This window comes from Solanum lycopersicum, chromosome 9, assembly GCF_036512215.1.
Source record: "Solanum lycopersicum chromosome 9, SLM_r2.1".
In the NCBI taxonomy this organism is placed as follows: domain Eukaryota; kingdom Viridiplantae; phylum Streptophyta; class Magnoliopsida; order Solanales; family Solanaceae; genus Solanum; species Solanum lycopersicum.
The window spans coordinates 5,699,496-5,724,575 of record NC_090808.1 but is presented as its reverse complement, the minus strand read 5'-3'; the positions used below and the strand labels follow the sequence as shown (position 1 = coordinate 5,724,575).

Genomic DNA, 25,080 nt, shown 5'->3' with positions numbered 1-25,080 from the left:
GAGTGTGATTGCTTATGCTTCAAGATAATTAAAAGTGCATGAACGTAACTATCCCACTCATGATTTGAAATTGGCCGCGGTAGTGTTTGCATTAAAACAATGGAGACACTATTTATATGGGGTTAAGTGTGAGATCTATACGGATCATCGTAGCCTACAGTATGTCTTTACTCAGAAAGATTTGAACTTAAGACAGAGGAGATGGATGGAGTTACTAAAGGACTACGATATCACTATCTTGTATCATCCGGGGAAGGCGAATGTTGTAGCGGACGCTTTAAGTAGAAAGGCGGGAAGCATGGGAAGTCTAGCTCACTTGCAAGCTTCTAGACGCCCATTGGCTAGAGAGGTTCAAACTCTAGCTAATGACTTGATGAGATTAGAAGTAAATGAGAAGGGAGGATTGTTGGCTTCGGTGGAGGCAAGATCTTCCTTTCTTGACAAAATTAAGGGAAGACAGTTCGATGATGAGAAACTGCGCAGAATCCAAGATAAGGTATTGCGAGGAGAGGCTAAGGAAGCACAAATCGATGAGGAAGGTGTTTTGAGAATCAAGGGAAGAGTATGTGTACCCCGCGTCGATGGTTTGATCAACACTATTCTGACAGAGGCTCATAGTTCAAGGTATTCTATACATCCGGGCGCAATCAAGATGTATCGTGACCTAAAGCAACACTTTTGGTGGAGTAGAATGAAGCGTGACATTGTGGATTTTATTGCCAAATGTCCAAACTGTCAACAAGTAAAGTATGAACACCAAAGGCCCGGAGGAACACTTCAGAGAATGCCCATTCCGGAATGGAAGTGGGAAAGAATTGCAATGGATTTTGTGGTTGGTCTTCCGAAGACAATGGGTAAGTATGACTCCATTTGGGTGATTGTTGATAGGTTAACTAAATCTGCTCATTTCATTCCGGTCAAGGTGACTTACAATGCAGAAAAGTTAGCCAAACTTTACATCTCGGAAGTGGTGCGATTGCATGGGGTTCCACTATCCATCATATCAGATAGAGGTACGCAGTTTACTTCTAAGTTTTGGAAAACATTGCATGCAGAATTGGGTACTAGGTTGGACCTTAGTACTGCGTTCCATCCCCAGACCGATGGTCAGTCTGAGCGAACGATTCAAGTGTTGAAGGATATGCTTCGTGCGTGTGTGATAGAGTTTGGTGGTCATTGGGATAGCTTCTTATCCTTAGCGGAGTTTTCATACAATAATAGCTATCACTCAAGCATTGATATGACCCCATTTGAAGCATTGTATGGTAGGAGATGTAGGTCTCCCATTGGTTGGTTTGATGCGTTCGAGGTCAGACCTTGGGGTACTGATCTCTTGAGGGATTCGATGGAAAAAGTGAGGTCTATTCGAGAAAAGCTTCTAGCGGCGCAAAGTAGACAAAAAGAATATGCAGATCGAAAGGTTAGAGACTTAGAGTTCATGGAAGGTGAACAAGTCTTGTTGAAAGTTTCAACAATGAAAGGGGTGATACGGTTTGGAAAAAGGGGTAAACTAAGTCCAAGGTACATTGGACCATTTGAAGTACTTAAGCGAGTAGGAGAGGTGGCTTATGAGTTAGCCTTGCCTACAGGGCTGTCCGGAGTGCATCCGGTATTCCATGTGTCGATGTTGAAAAGATACCATGGGGATGGAAACTACATTATCCGTTGGGATTCAATTTTGCTTGATGAGAACTTGTCTTATGAAGAGGAGCCTGTTGCTATTTTAGATAGAGAAGTTCGCAAGTTGAGGTCAAGAGAGATTGCATCCATCAAGGTGCAATGGAAGAATCGACCGGTTGAAGAAGCCACTTGGGAGAAGGAGGCGGATATGCGAGAAAAATACCCACATCTGTTTACAGATTCAGGTACTCCTTTTCGCCCTTGTTTTCCTTCTTTTGATCGTTCGGGGACGAACGATGGGTAAATTGGTATCTAATGTAACGACCCGTTTAGTCGTTTTGAGCAACAGACTTCAATTCTGGAAAAACTGGCAGAAGCGACGGACCCCACGACGGACCGTCAAGGGCACGACGGACCGTCGCAGGGTCTCGTTTCAAAACACTTAGAAAACCTGAAATTGGGTACTAAAAATCGACTCTCTGAACTTTGTGACGGAATGGCAGCACGGACCGTCACAGGTGTGACGGACCGTCACAGACCCTTGGTGGAAATTTGGGTCTCTAAACTCTGCGACGACCTGCAGGACGGACCGTCGCAGGCACGACGGCCCGTCACAGGTTGCGCAAATCCCAGGCAGAATCGGATTTCCTTACACGTTTTAAGGGACGTTTGGGACTATTCTTTCCTTAATTATAGATTTCGTGGGTTTATATTAATAACTCAAATTCTTGGGGGTTAAAAGAGGTAACCCTAAGTTAATTAGTGGGGTATTATTGCCATCTTTTATTCTTAATTATATGAAATAGGGTTTTGAATAAGAAAAGAGAAAAGAAAAGCGAGAGATAGATTGATCGATTGAGAGAGAGAGAGAGTCGAACGAGGAAGAAGAATATCAAAGCTTGGGAGATTGCTTGTTGATTCCAATTCTTCGGTGGAGGTAGGTTATGGTTGTTTCATGCTTTCATAAGTAAACTCTTAATAGTGATTGATATGTATTGTAAACCCTACTATATGCTTAATGGTATGTTTGCATGAATATGATTATGTGATTGTGATAAGATAAGCATGATGAAAATATTGAATCCCAAATCTTGAAAAGAAACTTTAATATACATTATTAATGATGATGCCTTGGTATAGAAGAAGGCTTGATGAATTAAAGTAATGGGATTGATGATGCCTTGGTATAGAAGAAGGCTTGATGAATTAAAGTATTGGGATTGATGATGCCTTGGTATAGAGAAGGCTTGATGGTTTACAGAATGATATTAGTGGATCGGAGTGTCACGTACCGACACATGTAGGGGATCGGGTGTCACGAACCGACACGTAGAATTAGGAGATCGGGTGTCACGAACCGACACGTAGAATTAGGGGATCGGGTGTCACGAACTGACACGTAGAATTAGGGGATCGGGTGTCACGAACCGACACGTAGAATTAGGGGATCGGGTGTCACGAACCGACACGTAGAATTAGGGGATCGGGTGTCACGAACCGACACGTAGAATTAGGGGATCGGGTGTCACGAACCGACACGTAGAATTAGGGGATCGGGTGTCACGAACCGACACGTAGAATTAGGGGATCGGGTGTCACGAACCGACACATAGATTTAGGGGAGCGGAGTGTCACGTACCGACACAAGAGAAATAAAGATAATGAATCTTGAGAGATGTTAATATACTCAATCTAATGAACATGATTCCCAAATGAGTATGGTATCGAGACTTCAGTCCTCATGTGTGAACTTCACGGTAATTGTTAATGATATAGTATTTGTTGTTGCTACATGTTGAGTATCATAGTTGATTTTATGATATTATTCGGTATATATTGATTTCTATTTTGAGTTGGCCGATGATATCTACTTAGTACCCGTGTTTTGTACTGACCCCTACTTTTATGTTTTCTTCTTGTTTATTTGTGGAGTGCAGCAAACGTGCCATCGTCTTCAACTCAATAGTAACTCTAGCCAGTCTTTATTATTCCGGATATCAGGGTGAGCTAATGCTTCTAGCTTGGACTGGATCTTCTTCCTCATGTCTTGATGCCTTGAAGTTCCGGCATGGACTAGCTTTTACTTGTTTTAGCTTTCAGAATACTCTTAGTTTAGTAATTTGATCATAGATGTTCTTGTGATGATGACTTCCAGATTTTGGGGATAATAATAGTTATTGATTTTATTAATGAGTTTAAGTCTTCCGCATTACTTTCTGTTGATGTTATATTGAAATGTTAAGGTTTAGATTGGTTGGTTCGCTCACATAGGAGGGTAAGTGTGGGTGCCAGTCACGGCCCGGATTTGGGTCGTAACATTTACTCTACATTTTAAAAAATTTATCTGTTAAATGTCCGTTTGGATTGATTTATTTTAGGTATTTTTAAGTTGAAATAGCTTTTAAACAATTATAAAGTGTTTGGATAACATTAAAAAGTGCTTATAATCATTTATTCATTTTAAACCCAAAATAACAAAAGTAAGCCAAAAACCATTAATTTAAAATTCTAACTTTTTACTCAAGCTAAAAGTCAATCTAAACAAACCCTAAAACCTTTATCACATAACATCAAGTACTATTAAAAACTCAAAATACTTTAGGTATAGTTATAAATTCATACACTGAATAATTCAAATGCGATTCAAAAATCGAAATACTTTAAATATGTTTTTGACCTCCGACCCCATCACCTTTATACAAAGCTCCCTAAATAGCCAATACCTAAAGAGCCCACCCCCACCCTCATCCCTTATAAATATAACTAGAAAAAAGAAAAAAAGAAAAAAAATCATATTTACGTACTCTCTCTCTCTTTCTTTTTGTGAGAGAGCTTTCAATTGTTCGCAATCGGTAAATCCTTTCTCGTCGTCATGGATTGAACCATAAATCAATCTCTCTGATCTCTCTTTCTCTCTCTAACAGCATGGCCACTTCCTTCTCTCTCTAGGATTTTGTGGTTTGATTTCATAAAATTTCTAGTTAGGTAATTGTAGGGGTTTTTTCCAGTTCTTTGTACGGTGAAGCGTGAAGTTTTCTTCTGGTTTTCGAGCTGAGTTCCTCCAAGTCGTTGGCTTCTGCAATTTCTTTTACGTTAGGTATGAATTCTTCTTCTTCTTCTTCTTATTATTATTAATAGTTTAATTTGTATTTTGATATGCAATTCGAATTCATTTTTCTTCTTCTTCTTCTTCATTTTGGGTGACATTTCTTTAAAAGGATTAATTTAGAGTTTTGGAGCTACTAATCATAGTTATTAGGGTTTAATTGTTATGTACCTTGATGTTGGATGCTTAGAATTACTGCGGAATTGATTTTGACTTTTATTTTTTCCCTTTCGAAAGTTATAATTTTTAAAAGTGACTGAGACTGATGCTTGGTGATGATATATTTTTTTTATTTGCATTGGCTATATATGTGTATTTGGGGAACACTTGCTGTTTGATTTTCTTTTCTTTTTTTGTTTGGGTTGGGTCAATTCAAATTTTTATGTGTTATTTTCTGTTGCTTTTTCCAGTTTTTTAAAAGCATGGTATCACACACTAGGGTTCATTTGATTTTGTTTCTTGCGCTTTTCTGCTTAGATTAATTGTACGTCTTTTTTACAATTTTAGTTTTTGCACTAATTGAGACTGAGCTTTTTTTTTTTTTTTGCTTCATTGGTATGATTTCTTTGGGGAGCATGTCTTGTTTGTTGGTTGCTGTTCAAGTGTGTTAATTGTCGGGGTTTAAATTGGGCTTTTATGTGGTTTCGAAATGGAATTGGTTTGTTACACTTGTTGGTTTCCATTGATGTCAGTGTACAGGTTTGTTCTTTGACAACCTAATGACATAGTTCACATGTCATTTATTAATTGAAGTATGGTGTTTTATGTTTGGTGGTCAGTCTTGTTGTTGGCAGCTTTCTCCTAGGGGAGTTGGTACTATAAGCGAATGTGCATAGTTAAGCTGGAATTGTTAAACATGGAGAATCCATTAAGAAACTATGTTTTTGTCTCAATTTTGTTTGGCAGTATCTGGATTGACACAGAGTTTAGGCTAAAAGTGCCTTCCTTCCATACCAAAATCTTTGTTTTTCTTATCTAGCGGGACGTACAACACGGCATGTCCTTGGTGAAATAGGAATGTAAAAATTAATTAGATGCCATCATCTTGAGATAGAGACTATAAGATGAGTTCCAATCAAAATTGTGACAGAGGGAGTATTAAATATTGGTGTGAAGAGTTAAATATTTAGCCAATTAGATTTAATTTGTGGTGATTTGGTCGTTGTTCTTTGATAATTTTCATGTCATAGGAGGTTATTCCTTCTATGCCATAATGCAACTGTCCTTGAAGTAGCATGTTATCATATCTCTTATCATCTGATCCTTTGAATGTAATGTGATACCCTTCCCTGTCGTTCGTTCCTGAGCACATACATGGGAGTTAGCTCTATACATTAGGAGTCGTTTGGTAGTTGGTTAAAGTTATGTTGGTATTAGTAATACATGGACTAATTATGAGGGAATCCATGTATATCTTATGCAAAAATTAGTTATGCAAGGCTTATTTATTCATGTATTACTTATTTCATCTTCTGCATAAAATAATACATAGATTCCCTCATAACTTATACATGTATTAGTTATGTGAATCTCTAAGTTTCTAACCTAAAACTAGCTACAACGTATCAAGCTGACCCCTAAGGCTGTCCACTGGCACTTATGTAGTATGTTCAACTAACCTACGTTGTGAACAACTGTCTCCACAGTCTGAATTTGCCTGTAGTAGTACTCTTTTGTCCACATTGTTCAACTCCTTTGCCCGGGGGTCCAAACTCCAAAGAATCCTTTGGCCCAGCAGGTTCTTTGATACCCTGCATCACCTGTGATGTTTTCAAATCTTGCTTTCTGCTCGACCAATATCGAAAAAAATGATGCTTGTACCGATCTCCTTCTATGGGTACTTCACTCAGACATTTCCAACCATCTCCCCCAATTTTGATTCTTGCTCACTTGAGATGTTATTGGGTTCAGTTTCTTCCTCAGTAACTACTTATCCACCTCATATATTCTCAATTTCAATGTAAACCTTTTGCGACCAGAGGTGTAATGAGATCCTGCTGCTCACATTAATCTTCTGGGAAGCTGGTAGACAACCTGTCGTGGGGCTCCAGCAGAGCAAGCTAATATTTCTTGTCCTCCATCTCTACTCCTTCCACAGAATTTTTTATGCCATTTACCTGTTTGGGAACTCAAACAAGAACATATTCCTGTCCATATCATAAATATTGTCCCCAAAGGCAGCTGTCCAAGAGATGGAAGTTCATTTCTTTATTCCGTTTTGGTGATGTGATTTTCTGACTCCTCGTGAAATTTTCTGATGCCACACTTGTTAAGAAAGCCCTTTTTTCCTTTCCTCCAGATGCCTTTGTATGTCTATGTAATACAGATACAACAACATACCCAGTGTCATGTAATCCCACAACCAGGGTCTGAGGAACCTATCTAATACATATGTCTCCACTATTTGTAGAGACTAGACTCCCTGAGAATGTTTGATTGTCATTTAATCTCGCACGAAGTTTTAGCAAAAGTGTAACCTTTGATGCTGTGTGGCTCTGTAATTTTCAGTTGGTTGTGGCATTTAATGAACCTTTCAATGTTGAAAGGCTATTTCATTCCTCCCCCATTTAATATGATCTCAGGAATTATTATTACTGGCTTACCTTTCCCCTGAAGCGAAAGGATGCTCATGTGCCTGCCATATACATTAAACTTCCTAGTGCATAGAAATTCTGATAGTTTATGCTTGGTTTCCATCTTCTGATTGAATTTGTCGTCTCTTTCGATGCCTCTTTGAGAATGTTGCAGATCCAAGACACGTGCTAAGAGTCGATTGTCTCATCATGTTACTCCTTCTTTCTACCGAATCATACTAGCTCTCCTTGCTATCTGACTACCTGGTAATATCAAAGGATTTGAATCCGGCATTGAAGTATATCCTATTGTCTTCCAAGCTGGAATAACTCTGGACTTAAAAGAAAGAAAGAAAGAACGAGAGAGAGAGAGAAAATTCCATACACAAGGTGAAATGGAATTTTATACTATATCTACTTTTTTGGTGTAAACAGTTGTGTATAGTAGACACAGATCAGATTGTAGATTTGATAAGAAGTTTGTAATTGACACTTTTTGGTGGTGGCCAGCATGCCCTTAATGTTGAAGAATACAACCTTACCAGTTTTTTTTTAAAAAAAAAAGAAACAGAGAAAGAGAATGGAGATCTTGTCAGAGATGACAGGTTGTGAAATCTTAAAGAAGAAGAAAGAGAAAGAAGACTTTGACAGCAATCACAGTAAACTGAGCTACCGAGCTGTTCAAATTCCGGAAAGAGGCTGTTCTTGGGAAGTAGGATAGAGAATACCTCAGTAGACGCGCCTGGGAGCATTTTTTTCCCCATGCAAGTCTGTACTATTCTGCCTATTTTGTGACTGTTCTCCACTTAGTGCTTGTAGGGTTGATTCATCCGGTCCAGTTTTTCTAATGAACTTATATTTAGGATCACAAGTGAACAAAAATTCTTTTAGAAGTACTTCTTCAATCACTCACTTTTTTCCTTTTGATTGGTAGAAGACTTTTGTGTCTTCACTTATCCTATTTTGTTCACTCACTTTTTTCCTTTTGATTGGTAGAAGACTTTTGTGTCTTCACTTATCCTATTTTGTTCCCTTAGGTTCATTTGATCCCTTTCTTCCAATGGAAAACTTTTCTTTTGTGGAATAGTCATAAATTTGCAGTCCTTCATATAATTGTATCCTGTCATTCAACAAACTCTTCATTCTTTCCCTCTGATCATATGATCAAAATTCTTTCTAGTTCAGATGACAAATATATTTAGCTTTCTAGTATTTCAAGTTCCCTTTTCCTTTTTTTTACGTGCCTATGCATCAATATCTAAAGCAAACGAAGTTAGCTTGTAATTGCGAACTCTAGACGGGAGCATAAAAGTAAAACCATAATCGTGTATAATGTACATAATGTCTCAAAGGGTTAGATTCATGTACACTTCCTGCATGTTCGAGGTTCGCTCATTTCCTCAACTTTTGAAATTACACTTACACTAACTCTGTCTTGGATGTTTTCTGCTAAAGTAGAGATAGTTACCCGTTATTTGCCTTGTTGTTTCATGACTATGGTCGTTCATCAACAATTATTCTCTCTCTCCTTCAAAATTGATGATTTTGTGTACTGGTGACACCAAATGTAACTCAAATGATCACACTCTGGAGAGCACTATGAGGGTTTTGGGTTGATATGTTTCTTTGTTCTCTAGTATCCGGCCATAAAAAGGGTTGTATTCTATCGTTTGAGTCAACTATTGTTCTGTTTCATGTCATCTAATCCCTGTGTTGTTTCCTTTTGTGTTAGGTTTTGTATTTCTTTAATTTCCAAATTTATGATGTTTGTTTGGTTCACTAAGTTTTAATATTTGGATGATGCATTGAGATTTGAATCAATTCAGACTTTTCAGTAGTCATAAAAGATTATTCGCTTATTTTTTATCTGAACAATTCGATATCCTCTCTTGTTTGTTGCAGGAGCAGAACTATAAATTGCTTGCAGGAACCTTGACATATGCTTTCTGTTGAGACTTGAATCACCAGCATGGATTTGAATGCCTTGCCACAGCCAGAGGATGACGACGAGATTTTTGGACAACAATTAGAAGATGAACCACAAGAACCTATTTTACGTAGTGATGAGCGTGCAGATTATGTCACGAGTGCTGTAGAGATTTCACGTCGCGTATGTTTCTGCTTATACTGCTCGCTGTATCAACTATTGAACTGTACTACTACTTGAACTTGCTCGTTTATTGGATATTTCTTTTTGGCTCCTTGTTTGATACATGTCTCTTTTATCTTGGTTGTTTCTTTGCTGCTTGTCATCGGCAGAGCAATAACTAATAGAAAGCTTTGTAAAATAAAATTTTGTTAAATCAAAATCCAGAGGATGTGATTGATTTATTTTAAAAAAAAGTATCCTGAGAGTTGAAATCCCCTAATTGCTCAAGGAGCTTACAACATGTAATAAATCTAAAGAGTTATTTAAGCAAAATGGTTTCTCCAAGAACACGATGAACTTATTTTACTTTCCTCCTGTAATTGCTTCCCTCCCCCCTATTTTTTTTTGCTTCTCCCCGTTTTAGCCCGCAGGCAGTTTGGGCTCATCAAATGGAAAAGGGGAAGAGTGGTTATTGAACAGTGGAAAATTCAGCATTGTTGTTGGTAATCTGGTTATCTCCAAGTCAGCTATCTCAATGATCTAATTTGAATTATCTTTGGTTCCACACTTTGTACCTCCTTTTACCAATCTCGTCTCCGTCAAATGGGGGAGAAAGTAAAGAAATAGAACTTGCTTCTTTGATAGTGGAAGGATAGGAACATGGGAGTAAGTGCCCATAGATTGGGGTATGTTCTTGTGAATCTTATTATTGTGGAGACTTAATTTTCCTTTTTAAAATTTTTATTTTTCTAGTTTTCTATCTCTTACCTGTCAAAAAATTATTTTCTAGTTTGCATGCCCTCTTTCTAAATGCTGTTTGTTTTAGGAGCGGGAGGAAAGGATTCAAAAACTTAAAAGACAACATCCAGATGATAGACCAGCATATCCATCTCAACCACGAATGCAGGATGAGATCTTTCAGCCAAAGAGACAGAAACCTAGCAGCAGACTTCCTCCAGGTTTTCTTTGTACACTCTCTCTCTCTCTCTATATATATTGTGTGTCACTTATCCCCTTTCGCGTGTGTGTGTGTGATTTATTGAAGTAGCAATAGTTCCTGCTTCCATCCGTATAGTCCATCTTTCTTTTTGCTCTTGTCATCTAAGTCCATCTTTCTTTTTGCTCTTGTCATCTAAGTCCATCTTTCTTTTTGCTCTTGTCATCTAAGTGTAACTCTAGGTTGCACATAACTTTACTGTGCCTTCTTTGACTATTATCTTATCATACGTTCTTAATTCTCTCCTTTTCCCCCCTTCCTTGCTGCTCATGGTTTGATGACATCATTTATCTTTTGGATTGAATATGCAGGTTGGTTGGATTGTCCTGCGTTTGGACAGGAGATAGGCTGTATTATTCCTTCAAAGGTTCCATTGGATGAAACTTTCAACGATTGTGTTCTTCCTGGCAAAAGATACTCGTTTAGGCAAGTCGTCCACCAACAGAGAGTTTTAGGAAGAAAAGTGAGTGTTAACCTGAATTTCCCTTAACGTGGTTTTTATCTTCAGAAATATGTGATTCCTTACAGCAATGATGATCTTCTCCTTCTGTGTATACCTTTACAGTTCTTTCTTGTTACTGGATTTTCAATGAAGTAACCTTTAACAATATAAAAAAGTTTGATTCGTAGATGTTATAATGGGGAAGAGTTTTATTGTTGTTTGAAGCTTTTCTTGTTTCGTTGTTAGTAATGCTTTTATTTGTTGTATATATCCTCTAGATTCTAATTTTGACTTAAATTACAAGTTGAATCAGTGAATAACCTGCTGCATAGAATATGGTCTTAGGGATGTTTTATATCACTATCTTAGAGATGTTTTATGAAGCTGTGGCTTATATTCTATTTTGTTTTGCCACTTAGTATGATAGGATCATTATATGCCTTGTTAATTTTGTCCTCTTAATTCATTTGGGTTACTTTCACAATCATTAGACGCCTTGTTTATTCTGACCTCTTAATTCATTTGGGTTGCCTTGACAATACAGGATCTTCTAAACTACTACTGACTCATTGCATGTTAATTTCAGCTTGGTATGGTGATTGATCTCACCAATACAAGTCGATACTATTCATTGTCAGATTGGAGGAAACAAGGCATCAAGCACGTAAAGGTTGGTACATGGTAATAAAGTCATGGAGGAGAAAAGGTGATGAGGGCATATTTTTTCTCTCTGATTTATTGTTGTTGTCCTGATTTTTATTCTTTCACGTGTATCAGATTCAATGCAGAGGCCGCGGTTCTGCACCTGACAATGAGTCTGTAAATTTATTTGTCTCTGAGGTAATTTTATATATGTTGGTTGCATGTTTAGTTGAATGCTGTACCTGAGAATAAGCTTGCATTACTTACCATGTAAAGTACTACAAGTTTGTTTGCGTACCTTTATCCATACATGGTTAGATCTTCGCTGTTACTATTATCATATATGTTACACTTGGTGCAATTATTAATGTGTGTTGTTTGCCAATCAAGTGGAAAACTAAGTTGATGACTAATTTGTTTGTAATCTTCTAGGAATAAAAAGGAGAAGCTATTTTGAGAATGATAGGGCCTTTGTCAAAAATAAAAATAAAAATAAAAATGATAGGGTAGATATTTTGTAATTTTATGTTATATAATGAATGTGCTCTATTCTTATCGAAAGAAAGAATATAATCCATTCCTTCAAGTGGAGCCTTGGTGTAACGGTAAAAGCTGTCATTGTGTTATTAGATCGTCACATGTTCAAGCTGTGAAAATAGTTTTTTGTGGGAATGCAATATAATGTTGTGTACAGTAGATCGAATATGGTCTCCTTGTTGGGTTTTTGTTATCTTTTTAGGTGATATTTCCTCCTATATTGTGACTATGCATCTACTTGATGCCTTTGTGATTTATAGAACACTTCATCAAAAAGATATGGTCCCCTCTCTGGACCTGGACAGTGGAAACTTAATGCACTAGGGCTCTACACTCTTATTAACAGGAAAAGGGAACATTGTTGGATCCTGCATTTCCTTTTTGAATTGTCCCAATTCACATAAGATGTCAGGAGAGCCTTGACACAACAGTAAAAGTGGTGGTCCGTCCTTCCTTGGACCTCATATATTATGGGAGCTTAGAGTACTAGGACTACCCTATCTTATTAATAGGAATATGAATGTCATTGTAACCTGCATCTCCTCCTTGGGTAGTCCCAATTCACATAAATATCATGTATCCAACCCCCCAATCCCGTAGAGAAGATGTTTCAATTTGACCAAGAATCACCTGATTTTATGGAAGGAAAAGAAAGCATTATGAACTTGAAAATCCATTTTAATCTTTTTCTTTTTCAGATGTGAAAAGTTGTGGGTAATACTGTATTTGCAATGGAAACTGTATTTTGTCAGAATTTATCTCAGATTAAAAAGATTTGTATTTCCTCAGAGTATTCGAAAGGTGTTCTGTTGACCTCTAGTTAGGTTTTCTTAGTATTAGGACTTAGCATTGATGAGAAGCGTGTTGTCATATGTGTTTTACTCTGTTCAAGGCTTTAAGCAAATAAAGGCTAACTTTATCACATCTTCGCTGAATGTTATATCCTATTGAATGGAACTTGATACTAATATTTATGGCTTCTATGAGGTTTCACAATTTCTTGCCCGTCAGAAACATGCAAAGAAGTATATTCTTGTTCATTGCACACATGGGCATAATCGCACTGGGTTTATGATCATTCATTATCTTATGCGCACGCTGCCAATATCTGTCAGTCAGGTCAGTAATTTTGCGATACTACATCCTTCTTGCTTTAAACTTAACCACATATCTCTGAGTATGAATAATGAGAGTACTTCTATGCAGGCAATTAAAATTTTTTCTGACGCTCGTCCTCCTGGGATCTATAAGCCAGACTATATCGATGCCCTATATGCCTTCTATCATGAGAAAAAACCTGAAATGGTTGTTTGTCCACCAACACCTGAGTGGAAAAAATCTTCTGAGCTTGATTTGAATGGTGATGCAATGCCAGATGACGATGATGATGGAGGTCCTGCAGCTCCTTTGACTGTATGTGCTTCTGCAAGAGAACTTTCCTCGTAGATATTGTTGAACTTTATTAGTGGTTGAAGTGTTTGATTTTTTCCTTCTCTGATGAAAGTGTAAGCCTTTAGTTGTTTTTCCTTCTCTGATAGAAATGCAAGCCTTCGGTTTCCACTTCTGTGGTGTTGAATTTGATTGAATGTGAACACTAAGCTATTCTAGTTGATCTCGATATTAGAATGAGAAACCTATCACTTTCTATCTTTCTGATACTTCTATGGTGAGAATTAGTGGAGCTTGATTTTGAGTGCAACATTAAGCTTGATTATGGAAATTGCCAATATATGACATTCCCAAGTTGTTTTGTCAATGGAGATTGTAAATGAGGAACTCTTGAGTAACGACCTTGCATACTTGGGATGCAAGGATTGCCACAGCTTTTTGAAGGCATGATTCCTAATCGGAGATTACTTGAATCAGGAAGGGCTGGTCATTAATGCCTCATGCCTGTCTAGGCTAGATGTATTGAACCACCTTATGCAAGTCTCCTTTCGTCAGCCATGAGACGTTCCCATGTATGGTCTTAATATTCACTTCCGTTTCGGTTTGATGAAATTTGTACCATAAAATGTTCATATGTTATTCTCAGAGTGAGGACTTCTTTTCCTTGGACTCCAACTAGTTTTTGTCAGGATATGAATCCTCTATATAATTTGCTTTATTGCACTCAATTTCATTTCAACTCTGGAGTGATAATTAAGAAAATGATCTCTTGTTCTCCTTTATCGTTCATTCCCCACCCAGCAACCCTTTATGAGTTAGCGGGTTAAGGGTGAAATAAGTAGCCAAAATTTAATGCTGAAGATTTTTGGGTCATATCTTCCGTTTTCTTAATGTCCGTCCTGGGTGGCTTAATGTGATGATAAAGGTTTCCTAGGATTGTTCTTTCTTGATTGAAAGAATTCTCCTATAAATTCTGAGAACTCTGTACTCCGCGAATTTCTTTCTTATTTGCATTTGAGTGTTTTTACCTCCATTGACAGCCTATTTTATCGCCTTTGGTCCCCCATCAATTTAGACACCCCCAAGAAGAATCTAGTTTTTTTTAAAAGCTTGACAAAGGTCGCTAAGCAGTGGTAGAAGAGATCTAACTTTTGCTTAGACTTAGAGAAAGCATAATATTTTCTAACTTGAAAAAGAGTCTCATAAAATTGTTTAAAAATACACATACTAAAATGGTGTCATATTCGCTGACCTTCTAGAAAGATCAACGAGGTTCACTCCACCAATCAAAGAAAGACGCACCCAAGAAGAAATCTAGTTTTTTCTTTAAAGTTCAATAGAAGTGGCTAAACAGTGCTAGAAGAGATCTGACTTTTGTTTAGACTTAGAGCAAGCATAATATAGAAAGATAAACGAAGCTCGTTCTCCTTTTCTCTAATCTTTTGCTTGGGAAAGAGCATTTTGATGTTTTGGTATATTCTATCATCACTCCTTCACTGCTTTTGAAGGTTTTGACGATTAGGATTTTTATCAAAAATGGTTATTGAATAATTAAATTGTAGGACTGCATCTACATAGGAAAGCTAGTGTACACAGACATTCAACTTTGTTTTTTGGATGTTGGATTTGATTCACCTTTTACTATTTGAAAGTTATGTTCCAGAAAAATAAACTTAACTGAGAGAGCCAGAGAGTTGAGCGAGAAAGGTGGGCATGGTGGTGTAGTAAAGAAGGTGTGAATGGGGTAAAGAGAGGCAAGAAGGGCAGTGCATCCGGGGGGAGGGTGTGTGTGTAAAATAAAGACGGGAGGCAATGCCGATGGAGGGAGAAGGAATGGGGTTCGAGAGGATTGTACTGAAGTGAAAGGAGGGGTATTATTTGTGAAATCATGTTATTCTTTAAGAAGAATGACTAGCTATTGCTTGATGTCGCCTAATCTACTACTCCATGCCAGTATACCTGTTGTTTCTTTCCATTTGCCATTTGTTGTGTCCAAAAATATGATCTTTTGTTAAATGAGAAGTCTCTGTTCCCATTATTCAAACTAATAAAAACTTATATTACTTCAAATTTTTCGACATCTTACCAACCAATTGTTCCACTTTTCACATTTCTAACAATTGTCGAGAACACTGTCCTAGAAAACTCAACTTAGTAATCTATTCAAATGGTGCAGGATCTACTGTACAAATTCAGCATGATAACATAATTAAGGTTACAGATGCTTGTGATTATGTTATACCAACATGTTATGGTTTTTTTGGTCTCTATGCTTTTGCAGTGGACTAAGTTTTTTCGAACTTTTTGGCATCTTTCCAACCAACTGTTCCACTTTTGACATTCCTAACAGTTGTCTAGAACATTGTACTAGAAAACTCAATTTAGTAATCTATTCAAATGGTGCAGGTTCTACTGTATAAATTCAGCATGATAACATAGTCAAGGTTACAGATGCCTATGATTACATCTTTATACCAACATGTTATGGTTTTGGTCTCTATACTTTTGCAGTATACTAAGGTTTATTTATTCGACACAGCTTTTATAATTTGCTCATAACTCATTTTCTCCCTTCTCAGGACAATCTTGAAGCACAAGTAGTAACCTCAAATGATGACATTTTGGGAGATGCAATCCCACAAGATCAGCAAAATCATTTACGACAGTTCTGTTATCAAGCACTGAAAATGACCCCAGGGGTAGGAATTTTGCAGTTGGTTCTGTTGGTGTCTTTATAATTGTTGCATTAAATGGAAATTTCTTGTATTGTTTATGTCCGTTACTTTTTTTTTTCTGACCTTGCTGTGGACTCACTTTCTATTGTGCAGTTGTGGATTATGTAGACTACTTACTGCAAAATATAGATGTGTGTGCTGTTTCAATTCTAACTCATAATACCTTTTGGTGTATTTGCCTTTCAGGGTAGAGGCCCACAATTTCCTGGCTCACATCCAGTCTCTCTTGACAGGTTTGGTTCCTGTCCTTATTCGGGGAACTTTAACTTCATTATATATTTTTTTTTTGGTCTAGTCAGGCGTAACCTTAGGTCTAGCTTATCATGCTTAACCATGCATACAAGAGGCCCCTTTTCACCTAAATTAACTTTAAAAGCAAGAAACATGTTGATTTTTCCCCAAATCAACATGTTTCCTCGACACCACTGAGTTGGATTAATTAAAATGTTGATTTGGAAAAAAAATTAATCTTGTTTGACTTGTTTAAATTGTGTTACTTATTTATTAAAATGCTAATTTATATATCAAATACAACAAACAACAAAATAGTCCACTACCATGTATCAATAAATTATCAATAATATGCTTAAAGGATAAATTGAAGCTTGTTAGTGAATATGGGTCCTGTCACTCCTGACTCCAGTGATCTTTGTTCTTAGAGATGGTGGCGTTTGTTTTACTGCAAAGTTTGTTACAGTGGCATGTAACATGCTAAATCACTTTTGAAAATATTATCATGATTATTTCTTTATCCTCTTCATGTGTCTAGTTCCTGCTTTCTTCAGTTTAAGCTTAAAGGTGTTGAATGTGATTAACAAATAACAGCCTACTTGGTATAGAATAAAATTTGGTGGCTTCTTCAGTTTAAGCTTAAAGGTGCTTCTTTCGATAGTTTCTTTTTCTTGCTATGAGACAAATAGTTGAGTGCTGTTCAGTTTCAATTAATAAATAAATAAAAATCCAGTTTTGGAAAATAGTTGAGTGTTGTTTCATCACTTATTAAGTGCCTAAATTGGCTATTATAGTTGGATTTTGGCTGGTTTATCTGAGTGATTTTAGCTTATGATATAAAATGGACTGTGCCATCTCGTAGGATTTTTGCCGATCATGTATGTATTTCTGTTGTTCTAGTTGCAGTTGGATTCATCATGTTTTTCATAGACTTTTGGATGACAGGTTCAGTGCTAACTATACTTTTTCATAGGGAGATGTAGTCTTCTTCATGCTTGAGCTCTTACAATATTATTTGGTGCTAAGGATGAAATACCTTATTTGTTTTGTTTTGTTTGTTCTTCTAATATTGTTTTACTTTGCACGATGACTTGTCCATCAAGTTTTCTGAGTAGTTGATGCAGTGTTTTAAAAAACGTTTTTGGAGCGAGTCCCTGGGCGAGTCTCGGGGTGGGGTGTACCAAAAATGCTCTAGAGCGTAAATTATAAACGTAGGCGTCGCCCTGAACATAAAAACGTAAAGTTCTGGGCGTAAAAATGTACACCCGGGCGTTTTTATTTTTTTTTAAATATTTTTTGCTTTAAATCATATTTTTATTATTGGTTTAATGATATTTCTCAAATAATAATTATAATACTTTTTTCTTCATTATTAATTATTAATACTTATCGCAAATAAAAATCATAAATTATTATTTGCGTATTTTATTAGTAATAAAACTATAAATTTGAATATACATGAGACTACTGTCTCGAGGCTTATGCCTCGCCCACACCGTATAAAACGCCTCGCCTCACGCCCCCCTGCCTTTTAAAGCACTGAGTTAATGTATTCTTTTAGATATCTTCTACAAATTTAACTCATGGATAACCTTATTGTATTGTCATACTTGAACCTCATGTGGACTCCGACATGGATATTAATATATTCTCTAACAAAACAATTGTTTATTTATTAAACTGGCTAGTTGCCCTACAAACTATGGTAGGATCCCGGACAAAACATGGAAGGTGAAAACCCATAAATTAAAATTCACCCAAGGTAATTGTTATCGTGTTGCGCAGGGAAAACTTGCAGTTATTAAGGCAGCGTTACTACTATGCCACTTGGAAGGCTGATGGGACACGGTATATGATGCTGATCACGATGGATGGTTGTTTCTTAATTGATAGGCATTTCAACTTTCGGAGGGTTCAGATGAGATTTCCTTGCAGACACACTAATGAAGTATTCTAATATCCAGTTTGCTATTAGGATGTTCTGATCTTTTCTTTTCCCTTTTATGTCTCACTGTTGGAAATTATCTGTACATATGATTTATCATATGAAATTTTCATATCTTCTCCCAGGGTTTAGCCGAAAAGACCCACCACTTCACTTTACTTGATGGAGAGATGGTAATTGATACTTTGCCTGACACACAGAAGCAGGAAAGGAGATACCTAATTTATGATATGATTGCTTTGAACCAATTGTCTGTCATTGAGGTTGGATTCTTCGATATGAAACCACTTCCCTTTTCTTCTTGAAAAAATTATGTTAATCTATACGCTTGGGGGTCTCTCTTCGTATATTATCTGTACATTGTTATTGCTCATTCTCTGTTCTATAATTTCAGCGACCCTTTTATGAACGGTGGAGAATGATCGACAAAGAAGTGATTGGTCCAAGGAATTATGAACGTCAACATATATACCAGAGTAGAAACCCTTATTATAGATATGAGTTGGAGCCTTTCAGGGTATGTTTCGTCAAAGTGGAATATATTATCATAAGATTATTTATAGTTATTTTCTAGTATTATTTGTTCTACGAAAGTGCTGCTGATCTCTCAATGTTTATCAGGTGAGGAGGAAGGATTTTTTTCTGCTCTCTACTGTCACGAAACTTCTCAAAGAATTTATCCCAAAGCTTTCACATGAAGCTGATGGTCTTATTTTTCAGGTGCTAAAGAGTACCTATACTGAATTGCTTCTTGTTCTAGTGTTGTATTGGACTTGCTCCTGAGGAGTTGATTTCTTACATCACTTAAGATGTTTCCAAATTATATGGGATGTATGTTTTGATTGCTATGTTGAAAAATTCACTGTGGAAGTGGTTTCGAACCTTTATCTATGTTTACTCTTATGTTGCAGAGAAGTAGAGTTAGTAGCACAGCCTCTTGCATGTTATTGCAAATGACATGTTTATGGCTAACAGTAGCACAGCCTCTTGCATGTTATGTTTATGGCTAACAGTGATGGAAATGCATAATCATACAGATGAATTTAGGTTCTGGATACTAAGCCACTGTTTTCTTTCTTTGTTAGGGTTGGGATGATCCTTATGTTCCTCGTACGCATGAGGGTCTCTTGAAGTGGAAATACCCTGAAATGAACTCGGTCGACTTTCTCTTTGAGGTTGTATTCTGCTCTCCTAGTGAATAGAGCTGTTGCTGTTTCCTCCTTGTACTTTTGGTTTCTTGCTGTCGTTATGCGCCTACACCTTACCTTTCAATATCATTTTTCCATGCTATAAGTGTGTTGAGATAGTTATTAAAATGAACCATTTTAGCTTTTAGGCGAGATGATCACACACGTAACATAATATTAAAGCAGGTAGTGGTTCTTAGTTCTAGTCTCGCTGTCACAGAATAGCCTTTGTGAAGTGGATCATGTTTCATGCTCTCCTATTGGAATTAAGTGTGATTTCTCTGATAATATGGCAGGTGGTTGACGATCGTGAATTGCTTTATCTACATGAACGAGGGAAGAAGAAACTAATGGAGGGGAGTAGAGTTGTTTTCCCAGGTCAGAAATCCCCAGTTATATCAGTTGTATACTTGAGGTGTCATGAAGGAATGTTTCCCTTAATTGGGGTTTAGTTGGGAATATAAGAGACTAATATCATCCACAGTCCACACTCATTAATTTTATCTTTTTGGAACTGTGAACTCGTTAAGATTTTATTGCTGTCTTGTATACTTACTGAGCCGGGTGGATGTTTTTTCTTAATAAAATTTTATTGTGGGGGAATTGGATGCAGTGCTATTATTTGATGGAGTTATTAAACTTCATTCGAGAATGATTTAAAAAGTTAAGGATGCTATTTCACACTCCCTTGAAACTGTCAAGATTCCTTTTCGGTGTTTGTGAGGTGCTAAGTAGTAGTCCCTCCGTTCCTTCTTACTTGGCGCATGTTGACTTAACTCCTTTGGGGTCTATTTTACTAAATTAACATTTTTAATTATGCTTTGGAAATATAAGTGTGACTAGTAGACTTTATGTAGTTACTTATGATAAGGGTAGTCTTTGAAGAAAAATAGTAAATCCTCTTGATATGCAACAAGTAAAAAGGAAAATCTATTTTTACCAAGGACAAGTAAAAATGAACTGACTACTACTGAGGGAGTAGTAAAATTATGGATAAAAATTCCACAGATACTTCTTGTGACTTTAAAAAACTTAAGGCAGTGCTGCTATTTCACAACTGATACTCTCTTGTAAGTTCAAGATGCATATTCTTCTTTGCCAAAAAGAAAAGAAAAAGATACATATTCTTCCTTTTATTTTCTGCTCTGTTAACGCCTAGTAAATTGAATTTGGATTTTCCACAACTTGAAATTGGATCAGTTGCTAAGGTTAAATAAAGGTCAGATGTGTAAGTTTGGATTATTTGGATTGTCACAATGGGAATTGGTCTTTCCTTCTGAATACTCTCAGACAAAAGGGATTGGTAGCAAATGGATGAAGTGGATTGAGGTATATATAAGAACAGTCTAAGTTTTCTGTCCTTGTGAATGGGGAACCCATGGGCTTTTTTGAATCAGGAGGAGGGCTGAGACAGGGTGATTCTCTCTCCCCTTCCTTATTCATTTTGGTAATGGAAAGCTTTGATAGTATGATGGGGATTGCAACCCAAAACAGATGGATTAGAAGCTTTCAGGTTGGAGATAGAGTGGGGGAGAAAAAGAAGTGTCATGTGCTCTATGTGGTTTAGTGACATACAGGCAAATGTCTAATCTGTTGTCCTATAGTGTTGCATATCTAAGCAGTTCTCTTGTGCTTTATCTGTGTCCCGTGAACTTTTGTGTTGTTTTTGTTTTTCTCTCGCTTCTCTTGGTTATTGGCCTTTGGAGCATATCCTGAAATGTTGGGTCCTTTCATGTTTCAGATGGTTCTGATCCATCAGCTTACTCCGGTAAAATAATAGAGTGCTCTTTTGACACTGATGACCAAAAATGGATATGGATGAGGACCAGAGTCGACAAAGGAACTCCGAATGACTACAATACGTACAGAAAGGTGTTCCTATAATGACACACACTAAACTAATGCAGTTGCTTGTTCATATGTAGACTTGTGGTTCATTAGAACCTTTTCCATATTTTCTCATCTTTTAGATAGATTATGCTACCTATTAGACTCTAATTATGGTTCATGTACAAAAATTCAGGTGATGAGAAGTATTACCGACAACATCACTGAAGAAGTGTTGTTGAATGAGATTTATGAGATCATTCGACTGCCAATGTATGCGGATAGGATACAGAGTGATAGCAAAGCTCATGTACGACGCAGATGAATGAATTGATGCTTAGCTGTGTTCATCTAATATCATTAGAAGGGCATGTACAAGCAGCCTTAGTTCCTAGGCGTGTTTTGTGTGCTATACTGGGTTTGTTATATGGATCCAGTTGGCACACTGTAAACTTAGTGGTCCATGACTCGGGCCTTGTGTTTTTTCTTCGTTAGCGATGAGGTTGTCTTGTATATTATAGTTGTTTTAGTTCACTTTTTTTTTACCTGGTTACTGTTATGTTGTCTAAGGTAGGTTTTAAACTTTCAAGCTCTATGCGATCTATTCCCTTGTGAATACAAAATTGTTCTACTAGTTATTTCTAGTTTATCATTTGCCTTCTTTCAGTATATTCATTAAGACTTAATTTGCATACTGGGCATTGTGCACACTATGAGAATAATACAATAGACTTCTCTGGTATTTTTATTGATCAATCTCCTTTGAAGATGGTCATATAGCTTAAGATAATGTTTGTATTGAATAATTAATAATCGATTTCCATGGAAAACTTTCAACAAATTACAATTAAAGATATGCTCTATAACTTTAACTATTATTGGAGATCAAATATATTTTAGTATATTGTGTACATTTAAAATTTAAGATCACTAAGTTCAAAAATAGTTTTTTAAATTTTAAACTCGCTCTTAGTCAAAAAAACAAACTGAAAACTAATTGGTGGTGAATTAAGACCATCTAATCAATCTCTTCAGCAATTTAGGGTCGAAGTAGTCGAGTTCAACCCAACTTGTAGTCATGGTTCCCTTGATACTCGAATCGAGAGTTATATAAGGCCTTTTTTTTTTTTTTAATTCAATCATGTCGTATTGGAAGCTCATGTTGATCCTATTAACTTGAGTTTAGATCCACTAATTTGAATTGGTTTTTACCAACACCCCTAGCGGTGCATATGAGTCGACTAAAACAATAAAATTACATACATAGACTCCACTAAAATGCAATAAATCGTGGCCTTGATAAACATTTCCCACATTTATAACTATATTTAGAGAAAAACTTCAAAGTCTTAACCAACTAAAATGCAAGAAATCATGGCCTTGGTAAACTTTTTCCACATTGAATAAATATTTGGTGAAAAACTTTAAGTCTTCCACCGAATGAACCAAAAAAGACTCAACACTAGACATGTTAAATAGTTTCTTTTGATATTTTCTCTGCTTCTTCTCCTTTTATCAGTTCTTTCTAACTTCACTTGTTGAGTCATCACCTTAACAAAATTTGCATAAATGAAAATGAGAATCCTACACTTTCTCTGTCTTTTCTTGATTCTTTTGTTTCAAATCTTATCAGGAAATGAGATTTTCTTTGTTTCCTCAAAATGTCTTGATGATCAAAAGTCATTGTTGCTGCAGTTGAAAGGCAGCCTACAATATGATTCTAGTTTGTCAACCAATATAGTTCACCATCTTTTATGATGATATGGAATTCTGATGTCATTTTTGCCAAAAATTTTCATGAACATCCGTTAAGACCTTAGTTTGGACCCAGTTTGCCCTGACGACTAAAATGACCCATTTTGAAAGTCAAATGAGCCCCGGAGCAAGTAAACCCCCTATATTTGCTGATTTTTGTGTGCTATAGTTCATGTATTTTTGGCGATCCAGAATTCCGTTGTCATTTTTTCTGAATTTTGTAATGGATGTCTTTTAATACCTTAGTTATGGACCCATACGCCAAAACGACCCATTATCAAGGTCAAACATTCCCTGCAGCAGGTAAACCCTCTCATTTTATCGATTTTTGTGTGTTATATAATCCATGGATTTTTGGTGATTCAAAATTCTGACATCATTTTCGCCAAATTATTTTATGAACATCTTTTAAGACCTTGGTTATGGACCCAGTTGGCCCTGACGGCTAAAACGGTCCATTCTCAAGGTCAGACAAGCCTCAGAGTAGGTAAGCCCCTATTTTGCCGATTAGCCTGTGATATAGTCAATGAATTTTTGGTGATTCAGAATTTCGACGTCATTTTGCCAAAATGTTTCATTAACTTCCGTTAAGACATTAGTTATGGACCAAGTTAGTCCTGACAGCCAAACCAACCCATTTTCAAGGTCAATCGAGTCTTGGAGCATGTCAATTCCCCAATTTAGTAAATTCTTGTGTGCTATAGTTCAGCATCTTTTTTGGTGATTCTGTTTTCTGACTTTATTTTTCCCAAAACTTTTCATGCATGTCCGTTAAGACCTTACCAATGGAGCCAGTTGACCTTGATGGCCAAAATGACCCATTTTCAAGGTCAAATGAGTCCCAGAGAAGGTATACCCCCCATTTTGCCGATTTTTGTGTGATAGTCTATGGATGTGTGGTGATTCGGAATTACGATGTCATTTTTACCGAAATGTTTCATAGACTCCCGTTGAGACATTAGTTATGGACCTAGTTGGTCCATACGGTCAAAACGGTCTATTTTCAAGGTCTAACGAGCCCCGAAGCAGGTAACACCCCCTCCCTCATCCTAAGTTTTGCTCATTTTCGTGTGCTATAATACATGGATTTTTTGTGATCTGAAATTCCGACGCCATTTTTACCGAAAATATCATGAATGTCCGTCAAGACATTAGCTATGGATTCATTTCACCCCAACAGCCAAAACAGCCAATTTTCAAGGTCAAACAAGCCCGGAGCAGGTAAACCCCTCATTTTTGCTGATTTTTGTACGCTATATAGTCCACTAAGACCTTAGCTATGGATCAATTTGGCCGTTACGGCCAAAACAACCCATTTTCAAGGTCAAACGAGTTCTGAAGCAAGTAAATCCCCTATTTTACCAATTTTTGTGTGCTATAGTCCATGGATTTTTGTTGGCCCAAAATTTCGACGTCATTTTTGTCAAACTTTTTCAAGTACGTCCATAAGATCTTAGTAATGGACCTTGTTGGCCCTAATGACAAAAACGACCCATTTCAAGGTGAAACGAACATAGAGCAGGTAAATCCCCTATGTTGCTTATTTTGGGGTGTTATAGTTCACCATCTTTTTTGTGATCCCAAATTGGGAAGTCATGTTTTCCAAAAAATTTCATAGACGTTCGGTAAGACCTAATTTATGAAACCAGATGGCCCTGGTTGCCAAAACTATCCATTTTAATGGTCAAACGAGCCCCAGAGCAAGTAAACCCCCCATTTTTACCAATTTTTGTGTGTCATAGTCTATGGATTATTGGCGATCCAGAATTTCTGATGTCATTTTTTCCAAAACTTTTTCATGGATGTCTGTTAAGACAATAGCTATGGACAAGTTGGCTCATACAACCAAAATGACCCATTTTTAAGGTCAAACGAATATCAGAGCATGTAACCCCCCCCCCCCCTTCATTTAACTTATTTATGTGTGCTAATAGTGCATGGATTTTTGGTGATCCAAAATTTCGATATTATTTTTACCAAAAAATTTTATGGACGTTCGCTAAGA

At 36.8% G+C, this 25,080-nt stretch overlaps 1 protein-coding gene across 7 annotated transcripts; it reads left to right on the top strand.

Annotated features, from left to right (window-relative positions):
- The first annotated feature begins 4,258 nt into the window (after positions 1-4,258).
- Positions 4,259-21,972, top strand: LOC101258480 (uncharacterized). Of its 7 annotated transcripts, none has more exons than XM_069288701.1 (18): positions 4,259-4,717; positions 9,202-9,409; positions 10,215-10,347; positions 10,697-10,848; positions 11,414-11,497; positions 11,605-11,667; positions 13,018-13,125; positions 13,213-13,419; positions 15,975-16,094; positions 16,317-16,363; positions 18,147-18,309; positions 18,432-18,569; positions 18,701-18,823; positions 18,928-19,026; positions 19,392-19,481; positions 19,790-19,871; positions 21,235-21,365; positions 21,517-21,972. In XM_069288701.1, the coding sequence occupies exons 2-18, from the start codon at positions 9,269-9,271 to the stop codon at positions 21,643-21,645; spliced, it is 2,010 nt and encodes a 669-aa protein (XP_069144802.1). In that variant the 5' UTR covers positions 4,259-4,717; positions 9,202-9,268; the 3' UTR covers positions 21,646-21,972. The 7 variants fall into 7 exon arrangements, with proteins under 7 accessions (XP_069144802.1, XP_004246357.1, XP_010325809.1 ...); XM_004246309.5 differs by having other exon boundaries at positions 12,994-13,125; XM_010327507.4 differs by having other exon boundaries at positions 4,382-4,717; positions 10,215-10,356.
- Positions 21,973-25,080: the final 3,108 nt, after the last annotated feature.

Coding starts and splice junctions, on each gene's coding strand:
- LOC101258480 (XM_010327506.4), top strand. CDS start 9,269: ATGGATTTGAATGCCTTGCCACAGCCAGAGGATGACGACGAGATTTTT. Junction 10,849..11,413: donor AGAGAGTTTTAGGAAGAAAA/GTGAGTGTTAAC, acceptor TGTTAATTTCAG/CTTGGTATGGTGATTGATCT. Junction 13,420..15,974: donor GTCCTGCAGCTCCTTTGACT/GTATGTGCTTCT, acceptor CTCCCTTCTCAG/GACAATCTTGAAGCACAAGT.